The sequence below is a fragment of the Rhinopithecus roxellana genome, chromosome 15 (genome assembly GCF_007565055.1).
Source record: "Rhinopithecus roxellana isolate Shanxi Qingling chromosome 15, ASM756505v1, whole genome shotgun sequence".
NCBI lineage: Eukaryota > Metazoa > Chordata > Mammalia > Primates > Cercopithecidae > Rhinopithecus > Rhinopithecus roxellana.
In genome coordinates, this window is record NC_044563.1 from 112,778,476 (window position 1) to 112,797,725 (window position 19,250).

The 19,250-nt window shown below is 32.3% G+C and overlaps 1 protein-coding gene across 2 annotated transcripts in view; it reads right to left on the reverse strand.

Moving 5' to 3' along the window:
- The window catches only part of ELP4 (elongator acetyltransferase complex subunit 4), a 268,639-nt gene that overhangs the window by 111,002 nt on the left and 138,387 nt on the right, over positions 1–19,250 (reverse strand). For both annotated transcript variants that reach the window (XM_010358326.1, XM_010358327.2), the window contains exons 8-9: positions 16,264–16,372; positions 13,909–14,015 (exon numbers count right to left, since the gene is read on the reverse strand). In XM_010358326.1, coding sequence (XP_010356628.1) covers positions 13,909–14,015; positions 16,264–16,372 — 216 coding nt within the window. The remainder of the gene's footprint in view (positions 1–13,908; positions 14,016–16,263; positions 16,373–19,250) is intronic.

Sequence of the window (19,250 nt, forward strand, 5' to 3'; positions counted from 1 at the left end):
CTCAACAATATCACATTTAAAGTTGATTTTATAACTTTTAATAATCTGAAGTTGTTTCTGTATTCAAACATGCTACAAATGAAAACGCTGAATTTTAATATTTAAATTGTATGAAGCTACAATTCATAAAGCATTTTAATTTCAGAATTCAAAACTTTTAACATTTCTAGTTAACGCTTTATTTTAAAAAAGGTTTCTTTAAAGGATGTTGTGCTTAAGGTTCTAAGTTAAATGTACAATAAACATCATAAAATGGTTAATTAAATTTATGTTTTATAAAAGAAATGTAAATCAAAGGAAAACTAATATATATTTATACATTACAACTGTTTCTCATATATTAGGTATTTATTATCAATCCAGTAACATTATATCGAAAATAGCAATTTATCTGTGGCTTCAGAAAGCTGAATTAGTACTAATGGTTAAGAGGTTGCTTTAGCATTTGAAAGAATCTGGTAGAGTCTGAAATGAGGTGCCTCTAAGAAAGTGAGTTCCACATGATTACAGAGAGGCTGGATGAGAAAATATGTGCACACAATGAGAAGCTGGCTTTGAAGCACTTTAAACTCCCTTCCAATTTTAACCTTTTATGAAATCTAGGTATTTTCTCGGACAGACATTAACGCAGAATGTTTGAAAAATCTAGGTATTTTCTGAAAGACATCGCATAAATTCTACAAGTGCAAATTACACAGCAAATGATTGTATGTGTTTGTTATTTTTCAAATAAAGCTTAATTTTAAGAGTATAATCATTATCACCAAATTGACAACTCTCTCAGTAAATTTTCTTTAAAGTATGTGGCTCTTTAAAGCAGGGGTTCTTCTTCATAGAACATTTTCTTTGTAAATGACGAGACAGAAAATATTTTTGGCTTCACAGGCCATAAGATCTCAACTTAGTGATGCACTGTGAAAACAGCCATAGACAAAATGATACGAATGGCTGTTACAATAAAATGTATTTTTAAAAAAAAACCCATGGAGCTGGATTTGCCCCATGGACCATAGTCTACTAACTACATGTTCTATTGCAACATGTGCATAGTTGCTTTAATATTGCCCTTTACTTACCCACTTTTACATGGACAAAAGCTTAATAACCTTTCCAATAAAATGACTGGAATGTTATAATAATTGAATACCAAATTAATTGCTCATGTCTATAGTACTATTAAGAGTAGATCACATTTCCAAGACATCTTTACATGTACTTTTTTGTTTTTGACTGAATTACACATTAAGTCAATAACATATCTTAACGAAATGCATTCAGTTATAAATCACACACTGTAAAGCTTTTCTCCTAAATATAATTGTCCTTAATATAAATTTCTGTTTGGATCAGAATGGTTTCTCAGGAGGAAATTCTGAAGAAGCCAAACTGAAGAACTAGACTGGAATTTGTCAGCTTCGAGTGTATAATAAAGAGATCAATGGGATGATTTTTCAATAAGGATTAGTCCTAGATTCTGTTATGGAAGTGATATCAGTTACTTTACTGATAATGTGTATTTAACTAAAAGTGTAGAATACGCAAAATGTGTTAAAATTCCATTTTACATAATTATTTCATCTGTAACTCATAAGTCTCATGAACTGTTTTCAACAATAACAGCTCATTGTATTATTAGTTGATATTTTTTGAAGGTTATTTTACTTACGTAAAACTTTACACGTATATTAAGCATCTACAGAAAACTGTATTCACACTATCAAACTATTCCATATAATCTGAAATGATTTTTTTAATGGTCACACCCTTTTATATGTTTTGAGCAATATCAAGAGGACATTCATTCATTTATCCATTCATGCAATATTTGACGAGCACCTATATGATCAGGCAATGAACTAGGAAAGGGAGATACAATGATGAATAAAAATACCTATGTTCATAACACCTATGCTCTAAAAAAACAACATTTTCTCAAAGTTTGATACTTTATAAAAGAAATGCATGATGTTTTCCATGTACTAAAGTATGGCAAAACAAAACAAACAAAACAGTACAGAATGGATATTCAAGAGGTAAATAAAAGGCAGAGAAGATTACTTGAAGTAGTGCTCTTCTTGGCTACATTTTTCATGATTGGCTTTTGGCCTTAGTATTTTTATAGACCAATCAGTCCTACAGGTTTTTAAAGGTTAATTTATCATTATTTGATTATTGATTCAAACCCACTGTTAAATTACTTTTGTTAATCCTAGAAGGTATTGTTTGAGATTAACTAGAAATTTCATTTTTTGAATAGGACACAGCAATAAAAAAATATTAAGGGTGTGTGTGTTGGGGAGGGGAGTTGCTGTGTCTGAATATGCAAGTATAGAGGGAAGAATCTAGGAAGTGTTGAACAAATATATTTCACTATATTTTAAAAATTTGAGATTAAATAATGACTTGTATCTCACAAATATACATACATAACATGTAAAATCTAAGTGTATTAAAACTGTTAAAAGAACATATTTTCTTTGTATTTAGTACAGATCATTACTAATTCATTTAGAATAGATCATCACTAATACTTTATCTGGACCACCATTTTTTTTCTAAGACTACTGAAAAGGCTATGAAATATAACTAAAATAAATCACCATCTAGTTGGATTCCTTTTTCATACTTATGCATGACAAATTTTGAATCTCAATACAGAAAAGATAGACTGTATACATCCCAACTATTTTTTTTTTTTTTTTTTTTTTTTTTGAGACGGAGTCTCGCTCTATCACCCAGGCTGGAGTGCAGTGGCCGGATCTCAGCTCACTGCAAGCTCTGCCTCCCAGGTTTATGCCATTCTCCTGCCTCAGCCTCCCGAGTAGCTGGGACTATAGGCGCCCGCCACCTCGCCCGGCTAGTTTTTTGTATTTTTTAGTAGAGACGGGGTTTCACGGTGTTAGCCAGGATGGTCTCGATCTCCTGCCCTCGTGATCCACCCGTCTCGGCCTCCCAAAGTGCTGGGATTACAGGCTTGAGCCACTGCGCCCGGCCATCCCAACTATTTTGAAACATGCTAGTTTCATGGTAAAGGAGAGTTGAACACTATCACTGTGTTGTGTTTTGCTACACTTAAATATGGTTCATATGTTAAAAAAAAACAAGTACATACATGTATATATATGTGTAATCAATTTTCCCTTAAAAGCTGTAATTATGTATTTTAATAATTTTCTATTATTATTTATGTCAAGGATATAGTCCTATTGCATTTGGTTATGGTCAACGTTTTAGCAGTTTGTTTGTAAAAATATTAATAAGCTACTGTGTGCTAGCCTTTTCCTTTGCCTACTGACTACAAGATAAGTTGATCCATTTATTTACAGAATCAATAAGGGCAATCCATTTCATGCTATAGCACTGACCCTTCACAAAGATCTTGTAAATGAGTAGCCTGTTACAATATGTACAAGTGACCTTTAATTGCACCAAGAAGCTTTTTGTTACAATCTTTTTCAATGCTATACCATAGCTACAGTACAAGTTGGGAAAATATTTCTTATGTATTTGGCAGAAATATCAACAAAAAAGCCCCTGTATCAAAATATGTAAGTGAAAAGTTTGAGGCATTTAAGTCTACACTATAATATTGCCTTTTAAATAACTATTGATCAGAAAGATAAGATTTTTTCATTCATATAATTATTCAGAAAATTAATAAACATTTCATTAATTAAAGACTTAAGAAACATAATTAAATACAACTTGGCTTTTAATAGCCTTTGGAAACAAAGATAGTTCAATCAAAATTGATTATTTTTTTGAGACAGAGTCTCGCCCTGTTGCCCAGGCTGGAGTGCAGTGGCACGATCTTGGCTCACTGTAACCTCCACCCCCTGGGTTTAAGCGATTCTCCTGCCTCAGCCTCCCAAGTAGCTGGGATTACAGGCGCCTGCCACCATGCCCAGCTAATTTTTACATTTTTAGTAGAGATGGGGTTTCACTATTTTGGTTGGCCAGGCTGGTCTCGATCTCCTGACCTCAAGTGATCCATCTGCCTCGGCCTCCCAAAGTGCTGCGATTACAGGTGTGAGCCACTGCACTGAGCCTATAATGGAAAACTTTAATTGTAGTAAAATATACGTCTCTCTTTTTATTAAATGACTATGTACTTTCAAGTTTTATTATATGAAATGTTCAATGAAGAATCCTATACCTTAAAAAACACCCAAATAAATTCCAAATATCATTTATATTGGGCAATAATATTTGAAACAACTTTTCAATAAAGCATAAGGTCAGGTATTTCAACTGATTTACTCAAATTTTTGAATGAACGAAATATATATTTGATAGTCTGACAAGAAATTGAAGCCAAATACTAAATTTCATTAAACCCTTCATCTTGGGTATCTTATTTCTGGAAGGCTCATGCCAAAATGATTTAGTCTGATTTTCTACAACAATGGTGGGTTGACTTGACAGCACCTGACAAAACAGTTCAATGAATTTCATGATACCAGATACAAAGAACGTAAACTGGCTACTCTATAAAATGTTCACTGTGACTTGGAGTGATGACAGTAATAAATTTGCCAAATTTTTTATTTCTACTTAAGTAAGAGAACTGCTTTACCAGTTATTGGGTTAAAGACATTCCCATTACATTCTACTTTCTCTTAATTATTTATTACGGTCCCCAATTCTACCTTTTAAAAACCAATAATTTATATTTAACATCATATTTTCTTAATGAGGAACATAATGTTTTCATATTACTAAAATGCAGAAAACTTTTTCATATTCATCAATAAATGAGGAAAATATTTTACAATCATAATATTTATTGCTTAATTTTACTTAAAGATGGTATTTAAAGAACTTCCAGCAAATCAAATTTTTTGCAAAAGCGAAAAATAGCTCTTAATATGAAAGAATCAAACCTTCATTAGAACCAGTTATGATAAAAGGGGAGGAAAAAATTAGAAATTTGAAAAAGGAATTCAGTACACCCTTGTTAAAAGTTGTGTATACCTTGATTATCTCACAGGATAATTTTTGATGCTCCAAAAATAACAAATATAAAATAACTTAGAAAAATTTAAAATATAAAAAGAGGTTGATTAGGTATAAGCAAATTAATATTGGTAAAAGTACCTGAACATAGAACTTAAGTGAGTACAATAATAATATATTGTAATTAAATTTGGCATACTTTTGGACTATATCAAAATAGTTGATAAGGAAAACTACATTTCTTTGTATATGATACTTTTTCACTTTCTTTCAGATTTAGAAATCCTGTAACAGTAAATAGTATTTTAGAGAATAGTTTTTTTTTTGCAAATTAATTTTTCCATAAAAACCTACCATACTAGAAGTAAAAAATAGAATATCATCACCCTAATGTATTCACACATACATATGAATATATATATATACACACATACATAATAACATCATGTTATATAAGGGAGAAGCTGTGATTAATCCAATCACAACGTTATAATGTATTTTACAAAGAGTTGAAATGCAAGCTAGGGAACAGAAGAATTTTTAATATGAATGTTATATATATATACATATATTACATTAACACATTTTCTGAGATTAAAAAATCATTTTTTATTGAAGAATCCTTCAGGACAGAGGCTTTCTGGCTTACATAATGAAGATGAGATAGCAGTACAGCTTAGGGCATGGCAGACAGTTGGTGGTTAAGAGCACAGGCTTTAGAATAAAACAGGCTTCAATTTCAGTGTCATTTCTGCCAGTTATCAGTTCTGTGACTCCAGATAAGTTAAGATGCTTGATCTCTCTGAACCATAAGTTTCCTCATTTGTAAAGTGAAGATAATAATGTTACATGGGTAGTTGTAAGGTCTATGAAATAATGTCTTTAAGTACTTGTAGTAGTCCTAGCCCTCTGTTAAATATGTAATATAACTTATTTTTAAAAATTAATAATAATTAACAGTTTGTGAACATGTTAGCTTTCCACTGTTATTCTGCATACAGCTTCAGAAGATCTGAATTTTATCCTGGCTCTAACCACAGATGTATGACTTTGGGAAGGAAGGTTATATAACTCCTATCTATTTCTTTTTATTAAATATGTGAAATAGTATGTATGCAAGGGTTCCTATGAGGATTAAAATTAAATATAATAATGTATATGGGCCGGGTGTGGTGGCTCACGCCTGTAATCCCAGCACTTTGGGAGGCTGAGGCAGGCGAATCACAAGGTCAGGAGATTGAGACCATCCTGGCTAACATGTTGAAACCCCGTCTCTACTAAAAAAACAAAAAAACAAAAAAAAACTTAGCCGGGTGTGGTGGTGAGCGCCTGTAGTCTCAGCTACTCTCAGGAGGCTGAGGCAGGAGAATGGCGTGAACCCGGGGGTGGAGGTTGCAGTGAGCTGAGATTGTGCCACTGTACTCCAGCCTGGGCACAGAGCAAGACTCCGTCTCAAAAAAAAAAAAAAAAAAAAAAAAAAAAAAAAAAAAAAAAAAAAAAGAGTATATGAAAGCACCCAACACAATACCTAGAACAAATCAGATACCAAATACATTTTTTTAAAGAAACTTACGGTAGGCATGAGTTACTTTAAAAACTGTAGGTTCACAATTTAACAAATATTTATGGAGCACCTATTACACACACGCAGGATTTAGCTGCAAATAAGACATACTATGTCCTTACTCTTATGGAGCTTACATTTTAGTGGTGAGGTCAGGGAAATAAACAAATAAACTGATGAACAATTATAAAATACATTACACTGAGAATTCAAACAGTATATGAGGATGAGTAACTTAGTGAACACTTCAGACAGGCTAGTCAGACTTCTCTAAGGAGAAGGTTGAGGTAGTTAATTTACAATCCAAATGACATGAAAAGGCCTTGAAAAGATCAGAGGGATGAGGATTCTGAACATTTGCTGTGCAAAGGCACTGAGGCAGGACTAAACTTGAAATGTTTTAGATACAAAAATATCCGCAAAACTATCTACATCACAAGCTTAAGGATACTATATTTACTAAGTATTACTGTTACAGGCACCTTGGAGGATATACTAGTAAAATGCATCTTCTTACTTTCTAGGAACTTAAAAAATACATTTAAGTGAGGAAATGAAATAGCTGTGATTTGTCATCATTTTCTATTTTCTTTTTCTCTATCTTCCTTAGAGACTATAAATGACACATTATTAAAGGAAGTGTTTCAGAGAGTATCATGTAAACTGGACTAATTCTGCTATAGCAGTTCTACAAAGGCTTGAAGACAATCTTTGAAGTACTGCAATATAATTTTCTTGGAACCAAACCACAAAACACATATATAAATGTTTATGTCTGCAAAACTTAGGAAGACGGGAGAAGAGATATTTTCCCCTTTGCATACTTAGACAATGCTGAGTCTGTATCCTCCTGGTCTAAAAATTGAGATAACTCCACTCACTACAGGTAACCATGGTATCTTTATGAGAGACTGTTAGTAAGATTCTAAATATTTGACTTTGCTTTGTGCAACCATCTCATTATTCAAATATATATTTCCTTAAATTTCCTGAGTAATGTAGTTATGAATAAATAGTGCAATGTAAAATATTAGATCCTAAGTTCAATTTATAAAATGAAGATTTTTATGTAAAAATTATGGTCAAGGTGTCATTTTTTATAGTATTTCTCAAAGAAAGATGATTCATTTGATATAACTAATTACAAGTTTCATATCCTACATGTTGATGACCATACAGAAACTATAAGACATGTAACAGTCAAATATGAATCTACTCTTCCTTGCCAAATGAAGCAATGATGTTCTGCCAGCCAAACTAACAGGAAGCATGTGAAATGAACACAAAAGCAAACAGGCCTTACACTGCCTAAGGGAAAGTCAGCAAGATGGCAGTTTCAATCATTCGGAATAATACTAAAGCAGCCTTAGGCTTTTCTCAGAATGGAAACATGTCACTATTACTGCAATATTTCAACAAATCAGAATGCAGAGAAAAGAACACTTATGCAACCACATCTCGGAAGGGCACTTTACTCAACATTTAAGTGGAAAACAATTATAAAGAAATTTCAGAAAAACTGTCAGTGAACATAAATGACTCAGGGAAAAATGTTTTTTCTTTCAAAGTGCTTAATAGATTTTTCAAAAGCTTACCACTTAGAAACAATTTCCTTATATATTCTCCTTAAGGAATTATTAATGTAAAGACAAATTTATATAAAGTGATAAGTGAAAAGTCTGATATTCAGGCTGCCAGTAAGAAATGCTCATTTTTCCCCAGTATAGTACTACTACTTTGGAAGGTTTGATCAAAGGGAATAAGCTTTCACAACATTTATATAGGAAGTTAAAAAATACTTCAAATATTTTGGGAACTTACCTAATCAGTATACTTTTAGCATGTGTCTAGTCATGTAGCCATCTTTGGTCAATCATCAAAAAATCAAAGGGAAATTGGCATGACTCAACCCTAACTTTAATACCGCATGATTGTGTCGTGTAAGCTTGTTTTGTGTGAGAGCTGCTGTGGTTTTAGCAGAGAGATTAACAACCGGACCTAAGCTGGCCTCCAAACCTTGCCCTGCTGATGCCTCAAGCTCTTTGAAGTCTGACCATCATACCTGGCAAAACAACAGTGGGAACTAGGATGGTGTCAGATCTAATCAAATTGTTTGCTGCAGCATAGCTAACTATGGGGTTCACTAATTGGCCCAATTGCGGATTATACCTTTTGCTACAGATTCAAGACAATAATTTAGCTAAATGATTTTTTTTATCTCTTCTAATTAAGATTCCAAAGTGGGAAGAAATAGGATTAGACAGATTCTCAAAACTGTGTTCTCCTTAAGGTGGTATGCACTTTTGATAGGTTAACTATGGCATGTGAAATATATAAAGTATAGTAAGTATTAAACCAACTTCTGGAGATTCTGTGAAACCTATGTAATGCTATTATATACTGATATCACTTGAGAATAAAAGCATAAATATGAGAATGATAATATAATGAATATATCAAAATGTACACATGTAAAAAAATTACATTTCCATTGTTAAAAAATGTTAATTTGGTTTATTTTTGACAAGTGATTTAATCTAAATGAATAGATGCCTATATTCAACTTTGATTTTTTTTTCTTTCTGCTAGCTGCAGTGTATCTAGGAATAAAAGTTAGTTGAAATAACAAACAATATTTGTAGTATATTGGACTACAGCCCATGATGCTACAACTTAACAAGGCTCCCAAGCCAGACATTCATATTTCCATTATTTTATTATATAACATAATTGTGAGTTGACAAGCAAGTTAACCATCCCTCTCCCCATCTCTAGATATAGTAAACATATTCAACGTTCTACTTCTCATTTAAAAACTGGAAAGGCTGCTGAAAATAAGCATAGGGAATAAAGTAAACCTAGGACCAAAGATATCATGAAACACTCCAAATTATTACACATTATCATAGCCACTAGCACTCCTTAGTTTGTAAGAGTTTATGCTTTTCCAATATGTAAATAATAATCCTATTGAATAATCCTACTGAATAGTACCAAGTTATATGGCAATATAATTATAAATCTAATTTATATTGGTTCTATTCTAGTCTTAATACTTGAGAATAAATCTATTACATGAGTATATCAAAAATAATAGCTACTTAATAAAAACTGATTGGTCAATTATTTTGTTGAGAATAAGTTCTTGGTGACTGGAGAGGTACTGAGGTCCTATTCTGAATTAGGGACAAAGTATGATAAGACAATCTCGAGTAAACATGATTTACGTTGACACTCTACTCTCAATATTCATTTAGTTTATGAGGCCCACAAAGATACACTATTTATGATAATTACTATTTTTTTGACCAATTACAGCCTACACAAGTAGTGTTAATCTTTATATTGAAAATTTGTACTGTAAGTCTTCTGTATATTTAAATGTTAATCCAGTTACTGTACTCTCTGACTTGAACTTAGAAACACTGAATCTTTGAGCTGGAAAACTGTCCCATTACCAAAGTGGAAACTCTCTTTGTAAAAACCTTAATGGATGGTGCAACTAATGTAATAATACATTATTATCATTTATATTAATTTTATGACTAGAATGTGCTACAATATGATCCAGCTCAAAATACAAAATCAAAACAGCAAAATATTATTAAGTGCAAGTGAAAATGTTGCATTTATGTCATCAAATATGCAGCCACATTTCAAATTCTGCCAAATCTTACTTGTTTATGTACTATAATTACATCATAATTACTAAAGAAAAAACTGGTTTAATGATAGCCTGATATTAAAGAAGCAAAAATTACAGAAGCTAAGAAATGCAAGTTTAACCAGTTATTTTAGCTTGGAAGTGATGCTATGTATTCAAGTTATCTTACACGTAACTAAGAAGACAGTGTGTACAGGTCACTTGACTGGTGGAGCTTATATAATATTTATAGCTATATTATTTGCACTATTTTAAAAAGCCCATTCATAATTTATCTATATTATATACATTTAAGCAAAGATTTTATACCTATTAAGCAAATAACCCTGTTCTTGATTCTTAGATATAAAGATGAAAAACACACCATTTATGTGTATTGAATCTATGATTATATCTTAGTAAAGCTTTTGTTTAAAATGTTTAAACACTATATAAAAGTATAAATAAGTTAGTATAGTACTTGCTACTTAACAAAGGCTCAACAAATGTTTGCGGTGATTAAATGGAGGTTAGGCAAGGTTAGGTAAATTTGATCTGGTTAAGATCAAGGAATAAGTAGTATATAATGGTTAATCACATAGGCCATACTGTTACTATGTATCACTTATAAGAATCATCAATTTTCAAAGAATTGGAAAGCGATTTCTTTTAACCTGAAATCATGGTTTAAACTTTCACTTTTACTTATCTAGAATGCATGTCAGGATTTTAGTGCAATTAGTATGGATATGATTCTGCTACGGTTTTTGTAGAGGGGCTAATTTATACAGCTTTGTAGTTACAGGTATCAGCAAAAATTTTTACTCTGATTAGATAAATATTTTCACTTGAATCTGGACAATACCAACACACACTCTGAGAAGGAAGAAATATTCCTTTGCTTTCTCCAAATCACTCAAAAAAATTAGAGACTATGAGTTAAAGTTGCTCTACCTGTTAGAGGCCCTTGGTAGCTGCTAGTAAAAAGATAATCAGTTTTCATACATATAAAGGGCAATGACTTAACAAATCAAAAAGGTGCCCTAAAAATAGAGATGAGAGTGCTTGCCTGCTTCTTTTGCCCCATGTTTCCAACCTTGCCCCCTTTTGAGACGTGACTGACAGTAAATTCCAACATGTAACAAATTTGCCTGTGGAATTGGAAATGTTATTTCGGCTTTCCCTGCTAAACTACCTTTCACTTCTGAAAGTGAGACTCTGATTCAATGCCTGATTCAATGTCAGATTCAACTGTCTTTGACTTCTAAAAGTAAGACTCAGATTCAATAGACTATTTTAGTCTCAGACTTTACAGGCTAGCAAGGTTACATTTTATTTTTAAAAAAGTATCAGGACATTTAAAAAGAACATTTATTTGTTGTGAGTATTAAAACAGTAGCATTTGCTCGATGATTTTACCCTCAATAAAGGAATCCTTGAACTAGTTACTTTCAGGTCATTTCTACTCCTGTTTCTGGTTTCTTTAATATATTACCAAGACTTACTATCTGTTTGGATATGCATTTTAGAATGTACGATGCTACATTTAAAACATTTTAGGTGAACCACATGATTTTATTGTATTCTAATTATACTTATATATGTACTTCTATTTGGTTTGGTTGATTCCTTAGTTTTTATTTTTTCTAATCACTAAATTGAATATTATGGCATAAGTAAGTCATTTAGAATGTATATATTTATATTAAAATAACAAAAAAACTCAAAAAAACCTTAAGTGATTAGGTTATTAGCCAAAAAGGTACCGTGTTTGATTATATAGAATTTTCAGAAACAACAGTCTATTTGTATTTTGTTTTCAAACATTGCTTCTAAACCACAGGTTGACCAATTATAATGATTCTTAGTTTAGCATAGTGGGAACAAGAGAGAAAATGAAACAGAAACCTGTGTGGTTAATAAAAGATCTTTCATCAGCTCTGATGGTGAAGTGCAGTTACTATTAGAACCTAAAGTGGGACCTCTCCTCTCAGAGGCCTCTCTCAGAGGCCTCTCTGAGAGGAGAGGTCCCACTTGACATCATGTAAGTTCTTTATTTTTCTCTTTCCCTAAATTCCCAATAAGACTCAATGAGACAGAGAAAGAGAAAGTCATAAACATGATTCACATTACTGTACTACTTTCTTCTCTGGGTATTCACAGGGGAATCATCTTGCTTAGTTTGTATGGTAATAGAAATGATATCTCAGATGTCATTGTTAGAATACTGATTTTGGGGAAAAGGTGCCACATGGAGAGAAAAAACTTACGTCTTCCATTAAAAATATAAATTCATAAGAAAATGATAAGCATGCTTTCCTTGTGACACTAAACTATAACTGTACCCTTCTCAACGTTTTAAGCAATATTATGGTACATTACTCAGTATTCTGTCAGAAAAGCTGAAACAATGTTTGAACAATTACAGTGTTGGGTTCCACTTCAATGGTTTCTTTTGAGAACTAAAGCAAATTAGCTCAAGAATCACCATTTCTACACTCTCGCTCTTTTGGCTTTAAGTGGCTTTTGAAGGGAGTGTCCCCAGATGAGAAACTTCTAACACTCCTGCAGAGATGACCTGCTTGAAGAACTGGCTGCCTGATTAACTATTAACTGCTCTCAATAGGATTAGATAATTAAGGACATTGATGACCATTAATTAGGAGGAGGGCACATTAATTTGTCACTGGATAGGGCCCTTACAATGATTTATAGGTTAGTGCTACTTGCAAATGTGAAGGGAAAGAGAAAAAGAGAGAGAACCATTAAGTTACCTTATCAAGTGGCCAGCTTAAAGAGGGCAGAGGGTCAAAAAAGGGCCAAAGTGGTCACTTAAGGGTGAAGTCCCAAACACCAAAGCAGTGCCAAGCCACATTGACCATCATTTGGTGATGAAGTTAAAAATATGCTAATTTATTGGTGGCAATTCTCTCTTTTTATGGTTTCAAGCAGTTAAGACAAGTGGCCTGCTTAGGAGCTTTTCATTTGAAAAGAGATTAAACAAAATGGTTTGTCAAGGCTGCTTGGCTGTTTTATGTCTTTGTTAAAAAAAAATTGCGCCGACTATACTGATAACTATCACATCACCCAAAAGCCATCTCTCTCTAAGCATTTACTTCGTTAATAAATACATCAATTCTAATTGCTTAATAGTTCTCTGTTCATTTGCTCTTTAGCAAGATTAAGTTGAAATAAATCTTTTGTCCTACTACTTTCTGTCACCATTGCCTACGTAAGGGTCACAAAAAAAGTTGCAGTGTCTTAGAAAATGTACTTAAAGACACTAGTGTAAAGTATAATTTGTTTAGTTCCACAAGAGGAAAGGTAATTTCACTAATAGTAAAGAAAAATGTTTTTAAAATGTAGATAAGAATCCTCTTAGCCACAGACAATTATGGGTAACATTCACATTCCACACCCAAGTAAGCACAGCTCATTAACATTTAATTAAATATGCTTTTGAAAGCCATGGAAATATGCATATCATATTTATCATGTAAGTTTGGAGCTTACTTTTAATAGATATTCAAAAGAAAATCATCTTTGCCATACTTGATATATTGTAAAAATAAAACAATAGTCTAAAATATTATTCTGTTATATCAGAAGAACTTAATAATATTTAGCATAAAACATGTCCTAAGAATTTCATTAAATAAGTGAAAATAAAAATAAAATAAAGTAAAAATAAGTTAAAAATAACTTTACCTCAAGACTGCAAACTAAAACATAAAAATTCTCTTACCTCAATGGTGAACAGCTTCCTTTTTAACTTAAAAGCTAAGTCTTTGACATCTGATTCATCACAGATCAAGTTATTAAGCCGAGGAATCTGCCGTATATGAATCAAGCCTTGTGGAAAGGAAATTAAAAGAAAAAAAATTAAACATTGTCATCGGATACATAAATTAAATAGTCTTACAGCAGAATCCTGTAAATTTACACACAAGCATCCTCCCCTTTTAAAACTGGAGCTTACTACCAGGAGCAGTGAAGCAAATGGTGTGATTATACTCAAGTAATCAAGCAGAATAAGATAAACAGAAATCCTTGTGCGACGAAAACTAATTGCACTTTGGTACAGAAGTACAGATGTAAAGAGGGATCTTAATACTTGTCAAAACTACAGCTGGTTTGTGTGTGATTTTCTCTTGTATTTACAGTAAGCAAATATGGCTATCACCTTGCATGCTGCCCACGGCACCACTGAGTGATCTTTATTTTATTAAATGCACCACTAAGCAGCCAGCAAAACAAGGCTTATAGGTTACTGATAACCAGTGAAGCACTCATGAAAAGTATTTCATTTTGTACCTTATTAATGACTTGAACAAACCATTGAAGAAAAGTACATTTCAGGGTACACTCTAGGACCAAACATTAACCCCTGTGCCATCCCAAGACACTCATATCTATGGCATGTTAGACCTTTATGTAGCTGCTATAAGCTTTGCAACAGTGCTAGGTAAACCATGAGCTTTGGCCTCTTGTCAATAGAAACACTTGCTAATTTTTTCTGACAAGGGCACTGGATGGCTTTTGTGCAGTCTAATGTAGTTTCTGACTAAACTAGGGGTCATTTCCCACAGATGAAGACATGGAAGGTTCTTCACTACATCTTTCTGCCTGATTCAGCTCATATTTAAAAATTAACATCCCGAGGACACTGACCCAAAACATGGGGAGGAAAGGCAAATTACAGATTTGAACAAAGAGACAAATCTTACTTACAGAACTGCTTCTCTAGTACAAGGTTTTGTAAGTATGTTTAAATGCTTAATAATGCATCTATTAGTCTTAGCTTAAACCTTTAAAAGTACTTAGCTTGAGAAATGGCCTCTTCAAAAATAATTAACTAAAATACCTGACAATTTTTCAAACTTAAAAAAATGTAAGAGGTGTTTCAAGAAGACAGTTTTTAGCTACAAATTAAGACTATCTCATACATATTATTTAGTAAAATATATTTATTAGAAATAGGCACACCACACTTTTATTTGCACATTTCTTATTTTAACCTTAAATGTGCTTGCTTAGCTATCAAGAGGCCTTATAGAATAAATTAATAAGGTCCTCCTTATTAACAGAAAGCATACTAGTCTTTAGAACCACTCATTACTGTGTGGAAAATAATTTATCAATTCAGAGATTTTTGCACAAAGAATCATAGCCTTTCAACCTTTGAAATATTTTAATCAAAATAGTATTTTTCAGAACATAAAATATTTTACAAAATGCATAAGCTCATAATATTTGTCTTATAAAATCTGAGAGCAGGCTTCAAAGAAGCTACTCAGTCTTTAGAGGTTTCCATAGAAGTATGGTAGCTCCATAATAATGGTAGCAATAATTTATATATACTAAGAATAATAGGTAAAAATCTGTTATTCACTGCATTCTATATTTGGTTTAGACCTATAATACTTAGACCTAACTACTACATTTTTACTATTCATACAGTTCTACATAAGACTCTTTATTAAAAAGAATCCCCAAATTAACCAAATGACTACAATATTACTAAAAGTAAAAAAAAAAAGTAGAAAGTCTGATGAATTCACCTGTGTTTATTATATCAAGGTGGCAATATTTTATAATTTGTTCATAACTCAAACTAACAAGAAAATGAGTAAACAGAGAAAAGTTCAAATATAATGAAAGATCTTCTCTTTCTAAAAATGTAATTGACTAAGAATATGTAAATATAATCCAGTATGTATCTTATCATACGGCTAGGCTTTGTAAAGTATAAACTGCTTTAGAAAACTGTCATTATTAGAATACGGTATTTATTTCAAACATGGCTAGTAAGTATGACTGATTACACGGCTACCCTAAGACACTAGGACAACAAAATATACACCTGATTCAGCCATGCCTTAATACTTGGGTCTGACGCCTTTCAGTTATTATAGTCTATAGTCTTAACATAGTTGGGTAATAAGCTGCCATGGAAGACTGGGCAGGAATGGAAAACATTTAACAGGTGTATTGTAAAATTTATACTTCTTGATTGTATATATTTGGATTGAACAGGATGCTTCCAGGTAACCTAAAAGCAGCCTGCTCATGCTCTTCTCATTATGAAGGTTCTACTTACCATGATAATCCTTATACAATGGATTAGTTTCTCTCTCAGAACCAATAAATGATTCCAGACCAATTACTGTATCTGACAAGTTTGTGACACGGGCAATAATGGTTTTATTCTGCAAAACATGGAAACAAAGCAGTAACGTTAAATGTTATATTAATAATATAGTATCTGTAAAATATCACTATGTCATCTCATGAAAAACTATAGTGGAGATAGACTATCAACAGAGAAATACCTTAAAAGTTAAAGCTACTATAGGCAGAAAACTGGATGGAAATATGCCCTTAATTGAAAATGCTGGCCCATGTAGTCACGCTATTCTAATTTGAAGAACTGAAGGGAAAACATAAATTGGTAGAAGATATAAATTGATTAGTTCTGGTAGAGAACATAAATTGATTATTTTTCACTTGTATTAAGGAACAGGACTACCTTTATTCTCATACATGATTATTTTTCAAATTACTTCATTCAATGCCCATTGGAAAATCTGTCAGACAGCAGGATTAAGAAGCAGTAGATGGTACAGCATAAAGTATAGGGCAAGAGTCTCACTGTCGTCTGTCAGCTGGGACAAGGTCCCAGCCCTATAACAGCTGAGGTCCTCTGTGACATATTAGAAACAGGGAAAGGACCAGCTAAGAGATTGCAACATGGCTAGCTATGGAGTCTTCTGTTTTCTCTTTCCAGATGCTGCCACTTGGCTCTGGGATAATAATAAAGGGAAAGAAAAGATGGTAGATGACTAACATTTAGACCAGTAGCCTATCCTTTATTTCTCGACACAATCTGAGATGAACTGAAATACTGCTAAATACATTTTAATAAATGTCATTTTGCCAGATCAAAACAATAGGTTAATATGTTTACAAACATAGTATGTTCAGTTATTAAGTAGTAAAAGTTCTAAAATACTGAGAATCTCCTGGCTATAAAAATATATTCATCAAATATCTGGTAGGGTTTTTAAAAAAATTCTTTAATTACTGGAAATCGAGTATTCCTTTTAGCCCCTGACAGAGTGGTAGATCAGAAAACTGTGATTATATGCTATGATGTCTTAGACAATTTTTTGCTTAGCAGATCTAGATAAGTTGAAAATGTTTTTTGTAAAATTTTGCAATTTTGAAACTCTCATTTTATACAATGGTAATGCCCACCAGTTTAAAACTAATCTTTGAAGAAGAGAATGGGAAATACAAAACAGTCAAGAAAATTTATCAGCCTACTATATCCCCTGTTAGAAAGAGGTCAAAGAAAAGATTTTCATTTTCTGGAAACATGATTACAACTGAGCTTACTAATATTCTTGTTTCTTAAGTCCCTTTATAAAGATGGCATAAGAATGGAAAATTAAAGAGGGCTGGTCAATGTTACCTGACTTGGTATTATGAAACACACAGTAGCCTGTGTCACCAAACATTCTGTTGAAATGACTGGTTAACTCACACCTAGGGCAGTACTTGAAACTCCTTCATAAGTTGGAATGTGTGTTATATAAAGAATGTTTCTACATTATATAAAGAATGTTTCAGCTTTTGGATCAGTGTTGTTAAAAAGAATTAGTAAAAATAATTATTCTTAATTGTCTTTAATATGTTCAATCACGTGGGCACACTAAGTACAGAAAAACATAATTTGGAAATGCCTATTTTTTTCTAAGGCAATTTTTCATTCAATGGTGAGAAAATAATTCAGATTGATTCCTTACTTTCAGTTCTGTGCCACAGGGGATGGTCCTACTCCAGGAATAACAGGGGCTTCAGAGGCCATAAACATGTTCCTCTCAATATTTCTTTAGCCAAAGACCATTATATCAAACTCATCCAGGTTGGGTTTCAGCCAGTTATTCTTCACCCAAACAAAAATGTCTGCCAGACATTCCAACAGCTGGGATACAGTTCACAATGAGTCAACTTGAAAATGATTCATTGTGCTGAGTATTGAACAATGTTGGGGTGGGGGTGGGGTGTGGCTGGGTTGATAGTAAAGGGTGAGAACAAGTGGGAGATGAAGAATAACCATGTGGTTCCCTCATTAAGAAGAATCATGGATAATAACCAGCAGGCTCTTATCATTTCATTTTTAGGATAAACTCAACTGGGAAGAGTACTCCTGTCATGGACCCTCAGATGAACAGGCATTTATAAAGGCTACTGACAATATTTCTTAATCAAAAGGTCAGATTTCCTTTTATCTATAAATAAAAGACTAAGCCTTTGTATCTAAATATCTGAATCTAAAATGATATAAGTTAATTTTTGTTAGAACTCATCTATTCAAGATTTAAGTGATATAAACTAGGACTTTCTCAATTATATGAATAATAGAAATTACAAGGTTTAAAGATGAGATAAATTTCCATTCTGATAGTACATAAGCAAGGTACTGTGTATTTAAATTGTCAACCTGACATTTGCTTATTTCAAAGAGGATTTACTTCTTTCATTTAATCTTAACATTTACTAATAAACCATTTTATATAATATTATGTTTATCAACTTCATAAGTCTTTTAAAGGTAGTTTGTGGGAGACTTAAAAAAATCAGTTATCCACTTTAAAAGGGAAAACTAGTGAATTCTAAGTAAAAAATATGTACAGCCTAGATTTCAAAATTTTCCAGAAACTCATTCATGTATTTCATTTATTTCTAAGTTTCACAGGTTTGCATCATAGTTATTAATTATAAACTAAAGTCTATTGAAAAAACCTTCATAAAGTATTCGTACAAGAATAACTGTTAATCATACTATTACCATAAAATTAGTTATATAGTTTCACAGTGATCTTACTGCTTTCTGCACATATTTAGCAAAATCGTTTGCATAATGTGGCAGACCAGATTAATTGTGAAAGTTGTGGGGATATCTGAAAAACACTTACAGAATAAAAAGCAATGGAAATTATATAAGAATAACATCTAAGGTTCTGACTGAGAAAATGTTTATATTTACTATAAACTTATTCAACCTTCTAGTTATGTGTAGGA